General features: G+C 44.5%; 1 protein-coding gene across 1 annotated transcript; it reads left to right on the top strand.

Annotated features, from left to right (window-relative positions):
* Nucleotides 1–1,464: 1,464 nt before the first annotated feature.
* On the top strand, nt 1,465–20,099 carry PAX9 (paired box 9). The gene is made up of 5 exons (XM_054400706.1): nt 1,465–1,603; nt 2,311–2,937; nt 5,192–5,334; nt 10,428–10,580; nt 19,845–20,099. Exons 1-5 carry the CDS (start codon nt 1,465–1,467, stop codon nt 20,097–20,099), a joined length of 1,317 nt encoding a protein of 438 aa, XP_054256681.1.
* The last annotated feature ends 2,815 nt before the right edge of the window (nt 20,100–22,914 follow it).

The raw sequence follows: 22,914 nt of genomic DNA on the forward strand, positions 1-22,914 counted from the left end.
GCAAACACATAAATCAAAACACTATTTATATATTGTGCATACCCACCAGCGACGTCAAATTCATATTTTACCCTGTGATATTTTATGTACTGCGATCCCCACATAATTTATTTTCACATTTTATCTAATTTATATAGCATGTACCTTTGCCACGTGATGTAAGTGGGGTGTATGTAAGAGGCACAGACACAAACTCACAGATCAGGATCCGTACACCTAATGCCAAACCAAACATTTTTTTCCACATACACAAACACGCGGTGACCGGCGCATACTTCGATTCCTACCAGCTTGTCTGTTTTTCTTTTAACTGTTAATAGGTAGCAGCGTCTTTGATAAAGGTGAAATCAGGTGCGAGGCGCTGACACGTTACAGTGAAGCACGGTGCAGTATTTAGTGTGGGGATTAGAACAGAAGCGGAGCCGATCTTCGATGGCCGGGGAATATCTGCATCGCGGTGCCGGGGTGCTGCAAGCCCCGTCTCGCTTCCTCCCAGAACAAGGGAAGCTGAAGCTGATTTCCCTAGCACTTCGTGTTTTCCTCCAAAAATGATTCAACTCTCATCGCTCACTGCCTTCTCGTACACCTCCCGTGAAATATTCATTGGTGAAGAAGTGCTTTATTAAAACAAGGCGACCGTAAACAAGGAAGAACTTCTTTCCTGCATCCGTCAAGCCAAGGCGGGGAGACCGCGCGTGTGTCAAGGTATCTCTCTGCTTCTGTCGGGGACAGCGGGAACCTCTCCGCAAGCCCCGACGCCTCTTCCCGACCGCTTCCTCTGGAAGGAAGGTTGGGAAGGGGCCGCAGCAGCCCATCGGTAAGCCGGTGGGAGACGGGCGCTGCGCCCTGCCCGGCACCCCGGGATCTGCGTGCAAGCCCTTCGGGTGCCCTCCAGCCGAGTAACGCCGTGTCGGCCCCACTCCGCCCCGCCCCAGTATTTATCAGCTCTTTCCGTGCAACTTACCACCGGGCAGGTACGAAACAGCCACCGCCGCAGTTGAGGGGACCCAGGTGCGGAGCACGCCTGCCAGAGAGAGCGGAAGGGCCGCCCGCCCCGTGCTGTCCGTCATCAACCCTGGCCATTAGGAGGGCGGCTGGGCGGCGGGGCCGCCCCCAGGGCCGGGCTCGGGCAGCGACGGGCCGCGGCGCCCGGCCCAGCCCAGCCCAGCCCACGTTGCCCTGAGGTTGAAATGCAGAAGTCAAGGCTCTCTCGTCGGGAAGTAGGTTTTCTTGTGGCCCTTTTTTTCTCTCGCCTCCTTGCTGCCTCCTCGGTGCAGATCAGAGAGTCTCGGGGGCTAGTGCCAGCGGGAGCGCAGGAGGCCGAGCGCCTGGCTCTGGGCATAGGTCTTCGTTCGGGATTTAGGACAGCCCCAGAGGTGTCCTGCTCAGAGGAATGGGTAAGTGGCTGGGAGTTGCTGGAGGGTTCAAGTGCTGTCAAGAGAGGGGGAGCACCCGTACGCCGTCATGTGCCGCCGGAGCAGCTCCCTTATTGACTTTGCTCGTGTTCCTACAAGTTGTAAGAACATGCTAAGGGTCAGGAGCAGGGAGAAGAGAAAGTTAATGACCGCTAGGTTTATTATTAGTGTTATTAGGCGAGTGCGAGGTAGGATCACAGACGAGTGGAGGGCTGGAGCCCCGTGGCACGTTGTATATTATTCCTGACACTGATCTTAGCAGTTAACATTTTAGCACGTTTGTTTTACAGCCTGGTGTAATTGTGCTGTTAAGCGAGAGGCGCTAACAGCACCAGAAACGGTCTTTAAAAAGTTAGTCGCGACTCAGAAACACCGCGTTGCCCCTGCCTCTCTCAAGATGTAAAAGAATTTCCTCAACTACTTTTCCTTCCTCCCCCTCCCCCACGCCTCCGAAAATGTTTTTCTTTTCCTTTTATTTTCGTGTTCCTTTTTCCTGTGGCAATAAAGCTGACTTTTCTGTTGGGGCGATCTCGATTTTCATCACCGGAATGTGTTTTCTTAGAAAAAGTTTGATGTACGTTCCAGAGAGCCCCGACATTTGCAGGCGCGGATTTTCTTCCCTTCTTTCTCTTTGTTTCTTCTTATTATTAGTATTTATTTTTAATTGTTTGATTTTTCTCGCGTGATTTGTTTTGGTCTTTCCTTTTTCTCCCCTTTCTTTCTCCATTTTCCCGCCTCCAATTTCGGGAGCATCCCGCTGTTATAAAGAAGCGTGCGTGGAGTGACCAGGGGGGCCCCGAGCTGTGACATCTGCCTTGTGATACAGAGCAGACCAAACGTCCCTTTCTGAGCCATTCGCCGTGTCCGACGGGTGTGTTTGTGCGTTTGCTTGCAGAACCTGCCTTCGGGGAAGTGAACCAGCTCGGGGGGGTGTTTGTCAACGGGAGACCACTGCCCAATGCCATCAGACTGCGAATAGTGGAACTGGCGCAACTGGGTATCAGACCGTGTGACATCAGCCGGCAGCTCCGCGTTTCCCACGGCTGTGTCAGCAAAATCCTGGCTCGCTACAACGAGACCGGCTCCATCCTACCGGGGGCTATCGGAGGCAGCAAGCCTCGGGTCACCACCCCTACGGTGGTAAAACATATCCGGACCTACAAACAAAGGGATCCGGGCATCTTCGCCTGGGAGATCCGGGATCGCCTGCTGGCTGATGGGGTGTGTGACAAGTACAACGTGCCATCGGTCAGTTCCATCAGCCGCATTCTCCGGAACAAAATCGGGAACCTCTCTCAGCAGAGTCACTACGAGGCCTACAAACAGCACCAGCCTCCCCCCCAGCCTGCTCTGCCCTACAACCACATCTACTCCTATCCCAACCCCATCGCTGCTGCAGGAGCCAAGGTGCCCACCCCTCCCGTGGTGCCAGCCATCCCTAGCACCATGGCCATGCCCAGAACGTGGCCGTCCTCCCACTCGGTGACGGACATCCTGGGGATCCGCTCCATAACAGATCAAGGTGAGGGGGGGTGCCCGGGGCCGCGGCGGCAGCCAGGCAGGGCCGGAGTGTTTCGGACCTCTGTTCCTGGGCTCCTTCCTCTGCGAGGGTCGGAAGGAGGTTTTGTGGTTTGCCTTGGGAAAACTCTCGCGTCTTCCCCAGCCAGAGCTGGGCACCGAGCTTACCAGAGGGTGTGCCTGGGGACGTGGGCAGATCGGAGATCCCGGGGTGGGTTGCGGGCAGATCGAAGATCCCGGGGTGGGTTGCAGGAGAACCTGCAAACGGTACACATTGGCCTTCACCACTGCTGTGGTGACCTGAGAAGTGGCGGCCTTGGTCGGAGGGAACGGACTAGATTGTGGCGGCTCCAGGGCGCGCTTGGCCCCGGCCCCGTGGCCGCCCCAGTCCCGCCGCCGCTGCTGCCCCGATCTCGGTCCCGGCCGAAGCTCGCAGTCGCCCTCCCGTCCCAGGCGCCGCCTTGGCATTACCTAGAAGTCCGTTTTCTCTAGTTTTCGCAATCACGCCAAATTTGCTCCGGCAGGAAGTTCAAATGTCAACTAATTGCTTTCATTCTGATGCTGTATTTTCCTCCGAAGCGGTGGTCCAGGAAAACCAAACCCCAAGATCTGTTTCTTTTATCCTTTCCACCGTCTATTTCTCCGCCTGGAAACTGCGTCGCGTTTCCCAGCCACACGCCACGCTTTGCTGCGGAGAAAGGGACATTTTTTCCATGTCGGTCTCTGCCAGTGAACTGAGAGTGAAAGTGGTTAAAACAACAGTCTAAAATAACCCTCGCCTACAGCGATCTGTGTCCCACTCTTCCCTCCCAATTAGCAGAGGAGGGGGGCTGTGATTAATGTTTTCCTTGCGTTTTTAAGAGCACTACTTCAAATGTAAATTGACCACTTGGACATTGAGGAACAACTTGCTTTTTCTTTTCTCAAAAAGATGATTTTATTTTCAAGCACTGCACGCACATTTTATTTACAGTCATGCATACACAAGCATGTAAGTTTTGTCCTTCTTCGCCCTCCGCTTCACTACATACACTTTACCATCAGACCACTCTGGCACAAGAAAACGTGTTTCTGAGTCGACTTTAACAAATACACTTCTGGTAATTTATGCTCTGTGATGGGGAGAGGTAGCATTGGCAAAGAACGTTTAAAAGAATAAGAACATTACAATTACATGAAAATTAAAAAAAAAAATGCTTGCTTGTTTATTTGTTTTAGTGAGTTCCTCTTTTATTAACACCACATTGTCGGACAGGCCTCTGATGGTACTGCCGGGTGCCTCGGTATTTGCCCCATTTCCCTCAAACCTCGGAGCCGCACACATCTTTCTTCAGTGTAAAATTTCTCCCCCTCCCCTTTCCAGCAGAGAGCCAGGGCTGCTGGGCGGCCGATGCCGCAGATGGAGGCTGCTCGACCTTGATTTATAGGATAAACTGACCTTGCTGACACGGAAAGGAAGCCCCTATTCATGGGAAAGTGTGAGATCAGCAGAAAAGGGCGCTCACCGAGAGAGCTCAATTTCTTAAGACAACTTCAGATTTGTGTCTTTCCCCAGCCTCGGCGAGGGGCCGAGCGAGGCGTTGTGGCGGCGAAGCCCTCTCCTACGGTGGGCCCGCAGCCCCGCAAGCTCCGATGCGGCCGGGCGCTGGGCTCGAGGGAGCCTCCGTGTTCCCCCTTCCCCCTCGGGATCTCTGGTGGGGCCCGGGGAATTTGCCAGCCTGAAAAACAGCTCGGTATTCCTGTGCTGTGACTGATTCGTGTGTAAATAACAGGACTTTCATATTCTTCCCTTCATTCCCTCCTCTTTTCCTCCTGCATTTTTTTGTCCTGGTGAGCGTGTGTTTATTTTGTTTTCTTGCTTGTTTGGTTAGTTTTTCTTCTTCCCATACTTGTTTATAGTCTTGGTCATCTGCAGCTGTGTCAGAGTTATTTCTAACTGGGAGTACCGTTTGTCCCCGGGGGGGGCAGCTCCGTCCCGCCAGTGCAGGGACGCAGGGCAAGCAACACAGCGGGCTCCGGGATCTGCTGGCTGTCGCTGCCATCAGCTGCAAGGAGAGACCGACTCCCTTCTGCCCCCGGATCACCTTTTCCGCGGACTCCCGCCGGGCTCAGCGAGGTGTTGCGGGTGACGGACAGGCTTCTGTTAATTCTGTTCCAGATTGTTTCCTGCGGGGAGGGCAAACCGTCTCCAGTCCTGAGTAAAGTGCTTCGCACCCCAGCCCCTGCCTCTAACCCGCTTCCCCCCTTGTCTTTCCTAGCAGTGAGCGACACTTCGCCTTACCCCAGCCCCAAGGTGGAGGAATGGAGCAGCCTAGGCCGAAACAGCTTCCCCGCCCCGGCGCAGCACGCTGTGAACGGGCTAGAGAAGAACTCCCTGGAGCAGGAGTCCAAGTACAGCCAGGTAAAGAGAGAGAATGGGGAGGGCGGTGGTGCACAGGACCCTTGAGCTCGGTCTCGGGCTTGTGGCCGTCGCCCGCGGTTTTAGATGCGGTGCCGGCCTTCCCTCGGCTATGGTTCGCAAACGAGTCCGCCAAGACAGGCGACGTCGGGAAAGAGCCTGGCTCCCTCCTCCGCTCCTCTCTCCGCTCCCTCCCTCGGCACAGCCGCCGGAGGCCCCCGGCAGCCCCCAACCCGCCTTTCTCCTGGTCGAGAGACTCCCCGCGGGCGGAGGGCTAGCAGGGCGCGCAGCGCCCGTATCCCGGCCGCCCCTGGTTCCCGGCGCTGCCCCGCCGTCCAGCAGACATTCGAAAATCGCCGCCTACCGGCCCCCGCCCGCCCAGCTGCCCGGCCACTGGACCCCACCGCATCGCCCTCTGGGGCTCTGCCCCCAGCGCAGCCCTGAGCACCCCGCTCAGGGTCGGGCCGGGCAGCCGCGGGCCTTGTGAGAGGGCACATCACGCCGCCGCCCTTAAAGCCCCGTTTTCCGCTGTCCGCAACGTGCTCTGTAGGCAGGGGAATAATTTGAAAATGAGGTGTAATTGCTTCCTACATTAAGCATTTTTAAACGCTTAAGTAGACGACGAATTTCCTACGTTTTAATTACAACACAATATAAGTGTTACATAATAAATCTCTGCCTAAATCTTTGTACTTGCCTAATCAAATCCCATGCCAGGAGAAAAGCTGTAAAAAAGGTCAACTGTTAGTCGTTTTGAAAAGACAGGTTTTGAAAAGACAGGTTTGGAAACTTCCCCCCCCCCCCAATGGAATGAATTCAAACTGTATCAGAGGTTCTCAGATACGTCGACTTCCCGGCTGTTCATTTGTTACATTTATAACGAAGTCGAGACAAACCTCCTATCTCGGTTTAGCATGTTCTCATTCAAAGACAGGGGTTTGGGACATATTTTTGGAATTCTGTGTCTGGTTTTGGATTCTTGGTGCAGAGAGTGGCTGAATCAGACCCTTTCAAATTCGATATGTGGATTGCAAACTGTGGGAATGCTTGCGAAGTAGTGAATGAGGCAGAGTGGGAAATACTGCAGGCCACGAAAGTCAACAACGACTTTATTGCGTGTATTGCTTTAGAAACAATCTGCTGCCTTTAATGTTGTCCTAGTTGTTTTGTATCACATTTTTTTTATTATCTCATTATTATCCTGTCCATTTCATATCACCAATAATGTGCACTGTAGTATAGCCATGACTGTATCACTAAAGATAGAGTTAATATTCATGCTTCCACAGTTTTCTTTAAAAAAGAAAGAAATAAAGTGCTAGCAGCCTTACTAAAAAAGATGGAAATAGCTTGTCATTATTCTGTTAAGAACAGCTGCACTGTGGCTGCGTTGTCTTAGGGTCCAGGCTGGGCCTTCTGCACACGATTCTGCTGAAATATTCACAGGATCTAGCTCATAGGCTATAAGCCATCATCTCTTCTGGAGTCTCATTTACCTCAACGGAGGTGTTGAGGAACTGTGTTCTGTAAATCGGCTCATTTCCAGTGCTGGTGTGGGAAACTATTTTTAATCTTCTTTCACTCTTTCAATATTCTTTCATCTTCCTAATATAACACTGTTCTACTGTCAATACCAGTCTTACTTTAAAGTGTTGTTTGACCTGAAAGATCATCTGATAAATGTAATTTAAACATATTTGCTATTTAAAAATGGAGCAAATTGCTATTAATAAAATGAAATTAATTTATCAAAATATATTGTCCAGAGAGTTTAAAAGGGAAGGAAAAGCTAAAAAAAATTAAAAAATCTAGAAGGTAACTTTCAAGAACCTCGCTTACTTAAAGAAGACAGAGAAGAGATTTGGCCCCTGCTTCTTCACCACAATATTATAAGTAAAGAGATTTTGGCTTTGGAAAATTCTAATATATGGACCAGTCTATTCACATACTATTCTGACTGTCTTACCAGGGAATTCTCTCACGTGTACATTAATTGTTTTATCTGACACAAGTTTACTGTTTTGCTAAGTTAAGACATATTCAGAAAAAAAGAATGCCAAGTAAGGATATGAAAATGTGATTTTTTTTTTTCAGTGTTTGCAACATTCTTTTTTTTTTTTTGCCAAAAGATTTGTTCCAACCAGGTGCAAAGAGAAACCTATGAACCAAATTCTTGCTGCATATAGTGCTGATTTGCTAGCTGCTCATTCACTGAAGAACAGTCAGTCTAGGGTGATGGTCTGTGACAATAAGGTCTCACCAAAAGTCTTTGATATCTTTGAATCTTTTCATAGTCTCTTGCAATGTGTGCTGCTTTGGGTGTAAATAAATGAGCAGGGTACAGGTGAGAACATTGGTTCATTTGTCTGAATCTAGCAAAGGTGTAGCTGGTATGGTGGAAAAATGGGGACTCCACAGCTATAACTTATTTGCCAGAAGGATTATGGTGAAATGGACTCTGTCTTTGGACTTCAGGATAAATACTGTTTTCCTCATCTGCCTTGGGCAAAGCTCATTACAAAAGCTGGGTCTTAAGAAGGAAGAGAAGAGATTTGCACTGGGGAGGAGAAACGACTGTTCTGTGATATTCCAGTTTTATGTCTGTGTTACCAGAGTCAGAGACGCCTACAAAAGGAGTAGAGCAGCAGGGAATCAAGCCGGCGTGTTTTACCTAGGCTTTCCAATTACACAACAGGAGTGGAGGGAATGTGCTCTGAAGTACATTAACAAAGGGTTTTGTGTGAGTGATAGGGAGTTCTGTTTCCTACAAACGTCAGCTATACAGTTTAAGCAACAGCAGCATTCAAGGTTCACCTGTCCACAAGCTTGGCTTCATAGCTGCTATGTGAGTGAAGGACTTATTTCCCGAGAATTAGTCATGGAACTTACTTCTCAAGAAATCCCCAAGAAACTTCCTCTGCATGAGAAAGACTAGAAAGTTTGAGCTCCATATATGTATCTGATCCGTCCTTTTAAATGATACACATCTGTTTTAACACAGAGGATCCTGTAGGCTTTCTTCAGGGCAAAACTCTCATTGATCTCCCAGCCTTGTCAGCCAACAGCCAAGGTTGAGCTCCTCAATGGGTGTGAAAGGCTGCTTTTCACTCCTTATCCCATGTATTGGTGGGAATTTGGCTTGGGAAAGACTCCACAAAAGAAGCATAAGGGCTTCATGTTTTTGCCTCAGCAGTACTCAGTCCAATTCATTTAACATGAATTTATAAATTTCATTTCACATGAAACTGAACTAGAGCATTTTTAACTTTAAATATTATTTATTTTGTGGTGTATCCAGGGCCTTTGTTTGCAATGCTGTTTGAATTTGGTTTTGGGAAATTGAAAGCTCTGCCTGGCAGACTGGGATGCTACACCACACGTTCCCCAGGAAATCACAAGAGATGCTTTGACAGCTTTGTATTGATTTATAATTGCCTGATGTTCTGAGACATCATCTATACATAAGCAATTGCATTTTATATTTTCCTACTGCATCATCTTCACAAATCCATCCTAAAGCTCTACAAACAGAGCAGCTGTGAATCAGAGAAACTGAAAAGGCAAATAGATTTTTCTGAGAGCTTGACAGTTTTGGGTCACATGAATTTCATTTGATGCAGTATTTCTATGAAGAGGCACATCCAATGTGTTGAGGGGATGGCTTCTACAGCTCATTGTAATACAGAGGATGACTGTGCTGAGTATCTGGTGCATTGCACAGCTTATGATGACAGCTGCATTAAGAAAAAAAAAGTCCAAAAATCACTGAAATACAAACCAATTTGTACTCTGCTTTTGAAATTAAAACATTAAATGAATATGTATCATAATTAAAATGCAATTTTCAGACATCTGAACCTTGTGACTCTCTGGACTAATGTCACAGATTTGCAAACTGGAAAATATTGTGGTTGGTGCTTACACATCTATGAAAATACAGAAGATCTGACGTGTCTGCGCAGTTTGTTAGAGGCAAATATATTTGGATTTTTTTTTTTAAATTAATTTTTTTCCCCCAGCAGTATTTGCCATGTGCATTGCAGGAAGCAGATATACAGATTACCATTAGTGGGAAAAAGCTTGTAACCTTGAGGTCTAAGAGCAAGTGGTTACTGCAAGCTCACTTCTGGAAAGGGTAATGCTGTTCAAAGGCCTGGTCTCAAACCTATTGGAGTTGGTGAAAGCACTCCTCCTAATTCAGAGGTGCTTGTGAACATGGTTTTAGTGAAGTCTTTCTCTGATGTATTGGACAGATCCCAAAGTAGCAGCCATTTCATCTCTGTCTTAGCTGAAATCCGTCAGCTGTTAGTGACTCGAGTTTCTGACTTTGCTGGGATGGCACTCTGTGTCCCTTGGTTGTGTTCTGTTTAGGGTCATGAGATCCATGTGCTATAAGCATACAAAAGGAAGGGTCCATTTTAGGCCAAGTGATTGCAAATAATTGTGGGTGCAATTCTGGACAATTACTTGCACAGAAAATGCAGGCAATGTAAATATTTAGTTCCTGATCTTTGATTGGCGATGAACAATGAACTGCATATGCAGTGGCCAAAGCATCTGTAATTTCTTTTATCTGCAGTGCTTAGAGCCCACAACATACAGTAGCTTCTCAGGTAATCAAATGAAAAATGTAACCTTTAATGTTACGGCCAATTGCATGACCCTTCCACACAGATTATTTATTGAAAAAAAAAAAGCAAGTTATTTATTTGTCATATTATTTTTCTAACTCAGGATTCTGTCAGTTAGATTCCTGCTGTAGGTCTGTGTAAAATCCCCCAATGCTAAAGGACCAGACCTCCTACTCCTCACTCATACCTGGGGGTGGAGGGAAGGTGTTGAGGAGAGGTGCTTCTTTGTTTTCTTGCTGTGGTGTCTAGCAGAATTGTTAGCAGAGTTCCTGTCTGGTGCAGAGGTTCGGACCTTGGCTTGGAGACTGTCCGGTTCTGTGTCACTCTCACAATCTACAGACCAGTGCCTGTTTTTAAGATACTGTCACTCAGATGGCTTGCTTGAGGTCTAGGCATCCATCTCATTGCATGTTGTGGGTGAGGGGCATGAGCTGATCCCACTACATGCACCCGATTCCTTCCCAGGTGATCTGGATGGCACCCCATTCGAACCCCATTTGTGAGACCTGCCTCTTACTGGCCACCTGCTTCCACGGCCAAAACACAGTGCCCTGCCCACCAACCCACATGGCTTCAGGGCACTCCACCTGGATGAAACTAATAAAGAAAGTCAGAGAGGTGAGTGAATGGTATAATGACACTCAAAATGCACTCTGAGCATCCTCTGCTCAAAGGGCCTCAACAACCCACAGGGAGCTCCACTGTGACAAGCAGGACCAGGAACTGAAACGTGAGAGTGGTGGGAGATACCTATCATAGCCGAGACAAAGTGTGCCAGGGCCAGGGGGATTAGACAGGACTCGATCTGTTCAGTCTTCTGGTGCTTGCAGTAGAGTGGGAAGTAGATAAAGACTTTCTGGTGTGTTTGAATTTGTCTGTTGTGGCAGTTTATCAGTTCCTTCGTACCCAGGCATAATGACCATGGGCATTTGGTAATTGATGGGCTGTGATTTCACCCTTGTTTACCAGCTTCCTAGTAGCTGCTTCTGCAGCATCAGAGATTTGTTAGACAAAGGGGACTGCTATTTGGGTCAAAGAAGATGAAGTTGGGGCTTTCTCAGTTTGACCCCATATTTGCCTAGCTTCTAGCCAGCAAGAATCCCTTAGATGTCCTCAGTTTCATTTAAGTAACCCCATACTGAAATGACAATATATTGTTAAATACAAAAATGCATTTTTTTCATAGAATATTTTGCTATTACAATTACATATGTAGCCATCAGGATAGAAAGAACAAATGTTTATTCTTTCAGTGTACTTGCCTGTTAAATGTCCATGTGTGTTCTGCTTGACTCGAGATTTTGCCAACATACCAAGGGGGAATTATTGTGTGGATCTGTTCTAAAACTATGGGAATTTGTTGTTAGTTCCTACTCAAGGGATTTTGCTTATATGGCAGGATTTTTTTCCCCTCCTGAGCTTTGTTTTTGCCCTCGTTATGTGTCATATATCTGCCTAAGGGAGACTCAAGTTGTATCTTTGTCATCAAAATCAAGTTTTGTGCTCACAGCCAACAGAATTTGTTTTCACTTCATGTTGAGGTAGCCTGGTTGTGAGCTTTGTTACATAGTGGAATATATAGAATCAGAATATATATCCCAAGACCCAGTACCTTTCCTGGAAAAGTGCTAACTTTCACTTATGGTGTGCTGTATGTGGTAGATCTCACTTCACTGTGAAAACTCTCTAAACACATCCCTCTTATGAAGAAGCACTGGAAACCCTTGCTTCCCCCTTTTTCCTTGGAGTGTGCTTAGGTTTTACAATAACCTCCATCTGCCTTGTCTCCATCATGCCTTTTTCTCCTACCTCTCTTTTCCTCTGTTGTTTTTGTAGTGGATTCCTCAGTCTCTGAGAAAGAGCTTTTATTTTTTTGTTCTTCTTTTGTTTCTGCTGTAGTTTGTTTTGGAAAAGACATAAAATGCCCCTGGCTCCTTTAGGAATGGATCAGTGGTGGTGTGTAAATTCAAGTTACTATTACTATTTCCAAAACTGTTTTTTTTTTTTTTAAATTTCCCTGAGGAGACTGAGATTTAAAATTTGATAAGAAAATATAATTAAGAGTGATCTTGATGCATGTCTCAACTACAGTTAAAACACTCAATTGATATTATCTGATTTCTGTGTTATTTGGAGCAGCTGGGGATGCCTATAAGTGCAGGAAACAACTTTAAGTTAATAAAAGAGCATATTACAACATGAGGGATGGGATCTGCTCATTATTAAGGGTATGAACATTAGTTTAGAAAGAGGTAGTGTGATTTTTCTCATGCATCACATTGAATTTAGTAACAGGAGATAAAACTGTAAGGAAAATGGCATGTATCTTCGTGTGAGATATTGTATAGCATTGGGTAACTAGTTACATCTGGAATTTTAAAGCACTCAGGCATGCAAATGACTCCATTCCAATTCTGACTTCAACAAGAATACCAACATTGCTTTGTACAAATTACAGTGGAAGAAGTTAAATACTGTAATTCCCCGTTCTTGAAAGGTCTCTTCATTTTTTCAAAGCTCAGCCTTGTGGGAATCAACCCAGCTCAGCTGAGCAACAGACTGACTGGAAACCCCTTGCCAGTGAGTTATTTTAAAAGCTCCTTAATTCCAGTCTATTGATGCTGTCCAGTCTTTCTTGAAAATAAAAGCATATGTTTCAAAGTAATATCCTACCTACAAAACGTTTTCCCTTCGGTTCAAGATTGTTTTGGATGTCATAATTATTTAAAGACAGTGTCCCCATTTTCCAGAGTCTTTCATTCTCTTCTGCTTGCAGTGAAATTAATAGAATATCAAAGGATATTCAGTAAAATAAGTTCATTCATCTAAGAATATGGAATCCTAGAATTACAGAACTGTTTTGGTTGGTAAAGACCTCTAAGATCATTGAGTCCAACTGTCAATATAATCATATAGTCTAATATGAAAAGGTTTTTTTAAAAGAAATGTTTCCAGCACGAGAAAAAGACAGCAAAGCCTGATTTGCAGGGTCAGCTCTCACTAGGTTTATTCACGTACAGACTAGCAATTTTATTGCACTTCTCTTAACAAGAGTTTTGATAAGCAATGTGTTATCAGAAACTGGAGAAATATATCCAGTTTTACTTGCTTTTGTAATCATCTTTCTTCTGTAGGTTTAGCTGTGCAGGCATGTGAATTTTACTGGGACACTCACCTGAGTGAGCGTTTGTAGGATCATGAAATTTTCCTCATTGGTGCTGTAGCACTGAGTAGCAGCTTCAGAATCTAGCTCTACTTAACTTAATTACAATTTCTGCCAATATGCTACTTAAGGTTATTCATTTCAAAACCTTAAAAGAAACATAGCTGTATTACTTACATCTTTAGGAAATGCCATTTCCCTAAATGAGATTTCCATTAGAGACCTGCTGCTGCTGTTTTACTTGGAAATTTTGTTTACTCTTCCCTTGGGATCCCATATGTTGGTTTGATTTATAAATCATATTTAACCTCCAATTAAAAAAGGAAGATTTAGCATGTTTGCTTCCTTTATGTTTGCAGTTTGTGTTTGATTGCTCCTAGTCCTGTTGCCATAATCTTTTTGACTGATTCTGTGCGTGTTGCTAAGAATATGAGATATGCTCTGTGTTTTTTAAGGTCTGACGGAAGGACGAGATATTCAGCTCTGTTCCTTGCTATGCTTTTCACTCGTAGGAAAAAAAAAAAAGGACATCTCCAGTAGCTGCTTTGTGACTGTGTTTTTAGCACGTTTAGAAAAGACTCAGCATTTGCAGAAATAGTTTAAAGCTTTTCATTTTGAAAAACAAGCAGCGAGAGGGTGTCTGTCTGTGGAGCTACGGTAGCATTCCCTGAGCTCAAGCTACTGCCAGTGCTACACCGGGCTGGGGAGCTGCTTGCTGCCCTCAGTAAGATGTTTGTGGGACCTCTGCAGAGCTGTTTCATTTTTTGTTAACTCCGTGCTGGCGGATCAAAGCAACGCGCTGAGTTTGCTGATCCGAAGACAGGAAGTATTCATTCCATTCAAGTCACTGTCAGAATTGAGAAATAGAAATGAAACAGCAACCTTGGTCGCCAGAGGTGTGTTCCCCAAGTTTTGACACAGCCTAAACTTCTGCTGATTCCAGCAGGGGAGTTTGGGCTGAGTCACTGTCCAAGCTCATTTGGGCTTGTGAATTAGGTAATGAGCTTGGAGCTTATGTTGTTTCTACAGAAACACTTTTTTTTCCCCTTCTGTTATTTTTTTTTTGTTTGTTTGTTTAGTTTTTTAAAATATTATTTTCTTAGTTTTTTTTCTTTTTAATACATATTTAGAATAACACCGTGCAATAAATTATCTGTTTAGTAGAATATTGTAACAATTACATTACAACAGGCAAGTGATTCAAATAATTTGCAAGAATAACTTGAACATAAGAAGAATTTACATTAATTCAGACACTTATTTTAGAGTTAGATTATAAAACCCAGGTGGCATCCACCTGTGGCATTATTGCTATGAATTATAACTAACATAAATACGGGTTTGGGATTTTGAATGCTATGATTCTGGGTCCTTTTCTGAAATATTTAGAAGCCGTATGGGGAAGGAGCACAGGAGACAGTCTCATTTTTATATTGAGAGAAACCTATCTAGCAAGCAAAAGGCAGAGAAGGAAAAGTAGAGAAAGAGATGAAACAAAGGAGTATCTATTAATTACAATATAGAATTTGGATTTATACCTCAATGTCTGTAAGTGGAATCTAGCTTATGTGTTTTTGTTTTGGTATTAACATGATCAAAGCAGGGAAGAGAAAAAAAATCAAGTAGTCTGTCTGATGTGGACTGATTGGGAAGTTTGTCCCCAAAGCTTGTGCCATGTCTCTCCTTACCATGCAGGAAAGAGAAGGGTGAAACTATGTGACACATTATACCAACACAGCAGAAATCAAGGTGTGTGTGATTGTTACCTTTGGTTTGGAGAGGAATTGTTCTGACTTTTAGGAGTCTGAACAGCTAATGGAAATTACTTGTTCCAATCCCACATAAGCTTGCTTTTCATCCACCTAACACTCTGTGTCCCAGATCCCAAACAGACTGAAAACAACAACAACAAAAGTTATCTTTAGTTAGTGTTATACCCAAGGAGTTTAAACCTAAAAATTTCCTTGGTTAAAACTACAGAACCAGCTCCCTCACTGGTGAAAATAAAGGCAGACCATTTGTTTCAGAAAGATGTTTCAGATGCCAGCTTTGGCTTTGAATTCTGGCCTAGATATTCCTTTCACTGGCACTGGTACTTACCAGCAGTAACTCTGTAGGCAAGCACCAGGTCAACTTGTGATCCTGAGCAAGTCACTGTTGTTTTGTGGCTATCTGCAAGAACACCTTTAACCAAATTTGCAAATGTGTTCTAGGCTTTGGACAGAAGTCTAAAATTTGGAAATACTTATCCCATCAGCTGTCTTAAAACATTGATCCAAGGGGCAATTCAGAGCAAATATTTCTCTCTGGTCTTTGTAGAAGCTGGGCAGTAAGCACTTTCAAACAAGAACCCTTGTCACTTGTACAGCAGAGGATCATGTTCAGTTAGAACTACATGTTTGTTTGTTTGCTTAAAAAATTAGATTTCCCTTGAAAAGCAATGGTTTAAATTAAGAAAAAAAAATATTTATAAGACTTAAAAAGTAGGTTCAAGAAGCTCTACACTTAAAACAAGTTCTAAGGGTTTTAGAAATCCATAAACACCATGGGGTTCTTGCACTCCTAATTATGAATGTTTGGATTTTGGTGTTCATTTCCTCTGATTGAAATACTGCAGGATGAATTATTCATCTAGTATATACAGGGTCATGGAACTTAATCCCCTCCATTTATTTTAAGTGAATGTCATGTTTGTAGAAAGTGCCAGATTGACAGACAAGATTCAACCCTTCTGATAACCTACACTTAGCATTTAAAGCTGTTTAAATGTAAAAACTCTTGTGGTTAAAATTATTGGGTCAGGTCTTTCACTGATGAAAGTCAGAGGTTTGTTTTTTTTTTTTTTTTTTTTTTTTGAGTAGCATAGTTTAAATCACATAAGGTGAGGTTTTCTTTAGCCCCTCAGCTTTAAGTCTGGGCTACAGGCTGCTCTGAGGTGTGGCTCAAACCCCCTCCAAAGCAGAACAGTGCTCTGTGCTGGGCCAGTGCTTACCAGTAGGTGCTTGCTTGGCTGAAGGCACCTACTGGAATCCACATTTTGAGTGGTCAAGTTTCCTACCACTGGAATAAAAATAAGAATGATTAATTAATTCAGCAAGGCAGCCACAACAGCTTTCCAGCGTTGGTGGCCTCTGGTAGTCCCTACACAACTGCCCCCACGTCCTGCCCTCAGTAGTTAGGGCAAGATCTTTCTCACATTCAAAACAGACACTGTAAAAACACCAGTTAGAGCAGCTGTAATTCAAGTAAAGGGTATGTGTGTGTGTGTTCTGTCATAAATCTGGGTGTTCTTTTAAACTGAGCTTTTACAAAGCTCGTGAATTTGTATTCCAATCCCATCTATTCTATCAATAACAACCCAAGTGGCACTTCCATTGTAATTCAGTAACAAATTAGGGCTTCTTCAATTATGCTAGCTCAGACTTCATTTTACTTTGTGCTGTGAGACCATACTAAGGAAGGTCACACAATGACAAATAGAAGTAGGGGAACACTTAAATGATTGAATGAAATATTTATTGGCAATGTCTGAATTAATGTGAACTGTTCAGGAACTCAGATTTGAACCAAATCGTGCAAAGTGGTCAGTTTCTGGTTGCTTAGAAGCTTCTGGCACCCTTTTCTGTAGGAACTGCAGAAGATCAGGACATGGGCTTGAGCATCAGTGGACTTGCAAAGAGGTGGTGGCATGTTGGCACATTGCCTGGCACCAGTCTAGCCTGTGCCCACAAGCACACAGTTAGACACTGCCCCAGCATGGTGTTGGACAGGGCACACCCCAGGGACCCTTCCTGTCAGGCTGTGTGGACAAGGGTTCCCTGTTCCTGGCAGAAGAGAGATGAGCCTTGGGGCTGGCTATTGCATGGCACTGCTCATCCTCAGGGCCAAAGGGTTTGCCCTGGCCTATTTTGTTTATGTGTACAGACACTATCACCACCTCCAGAGAATTTTTTGCCTGGACACAATGTTGGACATAGCAGGAAGTAATTTCTTGAGGACCAAAAGTTGCCTTTCTCTACCCATAATCTCTTGTCCTTTTATGGTGAGGTGATGAGAGGTGCTTGCAAAGTCATTGTGGCAAGGAATATTTTGCCCTGGCACAATGCAGTACTGTGCAGAACTCTGAAGGATGCATTTACAGTGTTATTCTTCCTCAGATGAGAGGCTGTTGGAGCATCTGCCACCTCTGTAGGACTCTCCAGTAGTTGGACAGTATCCTTCAGCATAGCGGACTACAGAGCTTATGGGAAGCATTTTCTCTGTGGTACTGGAGAGCTCTGACTTTTCCCACATGTAGTAGAAGGTAGCAGTGGCAACACAGGAGGCTGGAAGTAGCTGTATCTCCTTTGCAGCCTAGGTGGAATCCTTTTGAAAGCAAAGCCATGGGTTGACAGGACATGACCACTTGTAATGAAGAATCCTATTTAAAACCAGGCTTGCAGCCTTGAGCCTACTTCTTGGTACCAATTTGCTTGGGAGTGGGTGAGGCTGGAGGAGCAGAGGGCCTCACAGAATCAAAAAAACCCTCTCCTGAACTTCAGAGGCTGGAGGTTTGTGCTGTCTCAACATCTAGGAGAATCTTTAGGTACTTGCCTTTGATTTTCTCTTTCCAACACCCCTCCTGGGTTTCTGTACTTCTCTGTGCAGGATACCTTTGGGTTGTGGCTCTCGATGTTTCAGTGTTACAGCCTGGCTCTGATTGCTCTGCTGCCTCTGGGCAAAGCTTTTTATTTTTGTTTGATAGATAAAACCAGAGAGGTGTTGTTCTTGTTTCACATTTGTCTGAAAAGCACTTTATGCATTGGAAGAGGTAGGGAGCTTGGAGAACAGCAGCTTCTTAGGGCCTGTCATGCTTTTTGCTTTCTAGTAAACTTAGTGAAATAATTTTCCATGTGATTTAAGAAGTGTACTAATTTACAGTGCAATTATTTGAAGGTTTGTATTAATTAGTATTGTTGCAAACACTGATATTTAAAGCTGAGGCTGAAGTGCAGTCCTGAGACACAGCAGGGGATGTGTAATTGGAGTTGAAGGTCAGGTCACATATTTGGATTTTCAAAAGAGTAAGAGCAGTTCAGCTGGATTTGGAATGACAATTACGTTGCTGCTGCAGCTGTATGTTTTGTGCTAATTACTACACCTACTGAAGGCTTGTGCCAGGGATCCTGTCACTGTCTCCTGCTGTTTTAGATTGCTGTGCACATTTATATTGACTCCAGCGGGACTACTGCTCTGTTTCCCAAGTGGCAACGAGAGGATAGTCCAGCCAGTGGAACTGTGGGCTACACTGGTAGGAACCTCCTGATCCTGAAGCCAGGCCAGTGCTATCTATGGAGGTAATTTAGGCAAGTGCAATCCAGACAGGAATTGAAGAAGTGAAATGTTAACATCCTGGGAAGTTTTAGCAGAAAGGAAAGTCTGTTTCATTTCTTAACTACTCACTCTCCAGGTTAGGTGTGGTTCTACCAGGTGATTAAAAATGGCAGATGCTGCATGATTTCGTGAATCAACACCTCCTTTTTTTTTTCATATTCAGATAGCAAACATTTTTTGGGAGAAAAAAACACCACCTCAAATCAAACATAAATGTGACACAAACAGAAACTTATGCAAGATAAATGATCTTGGTTGAAGAAGCATTTACAGGGTATGAAATAAACACCAAGCACTTTTTATTTAAATAAGGAGTCATTCATTGTGAAATCCTGCTGTGGTAGACCGAAGGACTCTCCCTTTTCTATTTAAACAGAAATTCTTCTCCCCAGCCTGCGGAAGGGCCTAGGAAAATAGCTCGCAGGAAAACACCCAGCCCTGCAATTGTTTTGTGCACAGAAGCCCTATTGAAACCAGGAGAAGCTATGAGCAAAGCACATTTGCAAGGTTGTATCCCAAGTACCTAGAAAACATGTTTTAAAAAGACATCATCGATAGTAATAATAATACTGCAGTTCTGACTCATGCTCTGAGCAAACAGTTACCCAAGAGTTTAAGATGTTCCCACCTCCCCTGGCTGCTTGCTACCCTCTGCTCCAGGGAGTGTTGCCTGGGATCTGTGTCCATACCTGTCTACTGCATCTCAATGCTGAGTCCACTCTCCTTGGGGGCTGGGGTAGGCAAGGCAGTGGGATGGACACATTTGCCACTGGTATGGTCACAGTCAATGCACACCCAGGTTAAGCTGCCACAGCACTGCCTGCCAGGGCTCAGCCACAGTGGCCAATCCTCCCTATGTCCAATTTGTGGGTAAATATCACAGCCCACCTGCTCCAGCCCATGGGACTCCCTGCCAACGGACAAAACTGCTCAGTGAGATGGCTGGGACAAACTCATCACAGGTACCTCCAGAGGCAGCTCTCAAATCCAATGATTAGATACAACTTAAGGAATCCTTGAACAATATCTGGGCAGGAAGGTGGACTCAGCAGTTCCTGCCCTACTTCCAGTGTGTGTTCCCTAAACACCTGCTGCTCGTCTCTTGCCTGGGACAGGCTGCCGGTAGCGGCCTGTGGGGCTGATGTGAGGTAGAGGGTCTGGAAAGCAAAGCATGAGAGCCACTGTGCCCCTGACATCCCCCTGACAGGGGAGTGGTTATGGGTGGCTGAGCGTCCCCACTGGCCACGGTTTTTGTATAAATCCCCAGCAGCATCGGAAGGCAGCTTCTGTCATGGCAGGTGTGCTGTCTCTCGCTCTCTTAGAAACGTTTGTCCTTGTCCTTTCAGGCACCCAATGGCCTCCCGGCCGTCAGCAGCTTTGTGTCAGCACCAGCCATGCCTCCGTACGCCACACCTGCCCAAGTGTCACCTTACATGACGTACAGCGCTGCCCCATCTGGCTACATGGCGAGTCACGGCTGGCAGCACGCTGGAGGCACCCCGCTGTCCCCTCACAGCTGCGACATCCCTGCCTCACTGGCGTTCAAGGGCATGCAGACAGCCAAGGAAAGCAGCCACTCGGTCATGGCATCTGCTCTCTGACACAGGAGCCAGTTTGGGACCACCACAAGCCCGCAGGCTGGCAGTGCCCTGAGCCTGGCTCATGGACTGCTCTGTTCGTGCTGGCGATTTTCTGGCATTTCTCCTCATGACTTGTCTCCGGTAAGGCTTTTGGGATTGAAAGAGCTGAGGACACCAGAAACTGAGAGAAGTGTGGTGTTGTGCTCTTTAAGTAAAGACCTCGTGTCCCTCAAAGGGCTCCTGGAGCCTTGTCCCACTCTCTCCTGGTCAAACCACATGTATTTATTCTTAATCATCACAGACTTTCTAAATGTGCAATTGTTATTAAGATTCGTGTAAAAAATCAATAAAGAAAAATCACCACAGAAAATCCTTCTATGCCTCGAATCAGCAAAGGTGGCTAAATGGGAGGCATTTGCCAACTGCCTAGAGAACAACCTTTTCATGGATGAGCTTATACAATCCACTGCTATTAAGAGATCATTTTTTGGTTGTTTTCTTGGGTTTTGGTAACCAAATATAGATCAAGGCAATAGATGGCTTTCAGATTCTTCTGGCATGTCACCATTGTCAGACAGTAGTAACGTCTTTGTGTTTTTATCCATTTGTAAATATAGACTTTTGACAGCATTTGTTTTCACCTTCCAGTACATTTATTTCTCTCTCTCTCCTTTTTTTTTTTTTTTTTTTTTTTTTTTTTAAGTTGGAAAGCTGACTTTCTAGCTATTTTCTGTGTCTTTGCATGGTGGGGCAACAGCCTCAGGTGATGAGGTTTAGGTTAAGTTCTTTTTCATCGTGTTCTTGTGCCTGCAGTGAAGGCTTCAAAAACCTCATGAAATCCAGTTATCACTTTAGCAGAAGATTTAAAGGCAGAAATCTGGCCAAGTAACCCTCCCCAGCTATACTCAGCCTCCCATATTCATGAAACATTACATTTGTGTTAAATGTGTGGATGGAAAGTATCTGAACAAAGCTGAAAACTGTAGAGGAAAATGCCATTAGTCTGCAACCTGTGCAGAGATGCTTACAAAGCCACATTAGTCAACAAACCCACAAAGAAACAGCATTGTACTGTCATTGTCTGCTCACTTGTGTCCAGCATTTTTTGCCCCAAGATTCTGTTGTAATTTTTTTAAAGAGAAAGCTGTCTTTAATTTTTGCTTTAATGAATGTAAAATATGACTCTTGGTAAAGTTTACATTGTTGTTCTGAAGCATTCCCCTTCCCCCCCTCCTATATAGGTATACTGGTGGTGGTGCTACAAACAGATATTATTTAATATTAAAAAATTCCCTTTCTACATTCTTGTATCCAATGGCAAGTACTCTGTGCCAGTTATTTTGCTTTAAAGTTTAATCCCAAGAGAGCTAACATTCTGTTCTTTGAAAATTTACCTGTTTTCCTTGGGTGATAATAAAGTTCTGACTGTTATTCCAGAATGCTTTCCACATGATGTAGGTATGTTCAGAATATGAATGTGGGGAAAAAAAAATATTAAGCCTGGTGAGACATTTCATATCCTTCACAGAATATTAATATATTGTGTATTTTTATAAATGTTGTGCAATAACTTAAATTACACTGAGATAGTTAAAGCAGAGGAGAAAACTTCATTCTTCAAATATTGCTCTATCTGCATACCATATTAAACATCCATTCAGTGGGGGAAGGTAAAATACAGTCCCCTCTTAAAACACAGCCCTGAACTGTGGATGTCCAGCTTTCATCAGGGAGATAGCTATGAGTAAAGTTTCATAATAGTAATCTAAGAAACCAATACATATGTTGGGTACAGTACATCCCCTGGAATATAGATGGTCTCATCTGGCTGCTGCCACCTTTGCTTTTTGCATTAAAAAGTAGTTAATGGAATTGTGTTTCCATAACGAGCACAGGTGCTGTACTGTGGCCCCAAGGAAAGAAAGATCTGATCTTGGATATAATCTTGTCTTCTTCAGCCTCAAAGGCACCTGACTGCTGCTCAGCTTTAAGGAGATGCTGAAATCCTTATCATTCAGCAGAACACTTTAAAAAGAATGTTTCTTTGAAACCACTAAAGGTAACTTGCACACAAGTGCATTTCCACTCTGCCACACTCTTAGTGACCCAGTGGAGATTATTCTGCCTTTATGCAGTTGTAGCTGGAAGATGAGCCATGAAAAAAGAAATCAGTTTCATTCTAGACAAGCTCTTCACTAAAAATAAAATGGAGGAAAAAGAGGATAAGAAAAAGATCCTGAGTCAATAAATGATTAAGTTGGCAATGGGGTTTTTAGCTTTTAACCTTGTTGTTTTACTGGCTTACAGAATTATTGGGTAAGTCTGTTATTACCCATACAGCACAAATAAGGTACATCAACATTAAAAAAAACCCAAACAAACACTGAGATAAAGAGCAGCCTTCTGTAGCACAACTTCTGGAGCTCCAAGAGGTCACAAGCTTGTAACAAAGAGTGCCTGTGTTGAAAGTTTTCAAAGTTTTCCTGAGCAACAAGACGTAATTTCTGGAATAAAAGTAATCTTTTCTGCCATTTCCATGAGGCATTGGTGTGATTTTTGGAGAGGCTTAGAGCAACAGATCCTTAGCTTGTATCAGTGGTTTGCATTATCTTGTCTCCAGCCAAACTGGGATAGATTTTAAAGCAAAGACAAGACATAACCTGAAGTGTCCCTCACATGGGAATTCACCATCATGAACCAGTTTTATTTTGTGTTTGCTCAGGTACAGCTCTTTGTGCATCTGACTGTTGTATATGATACCTTAGCCCCAAGTGGAAAGCCAGGGGGGGCTGTGTGCAGAAAGTGTTGCTCGGAGTGGGCAAAGGCACCTGACCTT

Source organism: Indicator indicator, chromosome 4, assembly GCF_027791375.1.
Source record: "Indicator indicator isolate 239-I01 chromosome 4, UM_Iind_1.1, whole genome shotgun sequence".
NCBI classification, from domain to species: Eukaryota; Metazoa; Chordata; class Aves; order Piciformes; family Indicatoridae; genus Indicator; species Indicator indicator.

Coding starts and splice junctions, on each gene's coding strand:
- PAX9 (XM_054400706.1), top strand. CDS start 1,465: ATGTGCCGCCGGAGCAGCTCCCTTATTGACTTTGCTCGTGTTCCTACA. Junction 1,604..2,310: donor TGTTATTAGGCGAGTGCGAG/GTAGGATCACAG, acceptor GTTTGCTTGCAG/AACCTGCCTTCGGGGAAGTG. Junction 2,938..5,191: donor CCGCTCCATAACAGATCAAG/GTGAGGGGGGGT, acceptor TGTCTTTCCTAG/CAGTGAGCGACACTTCGCCT.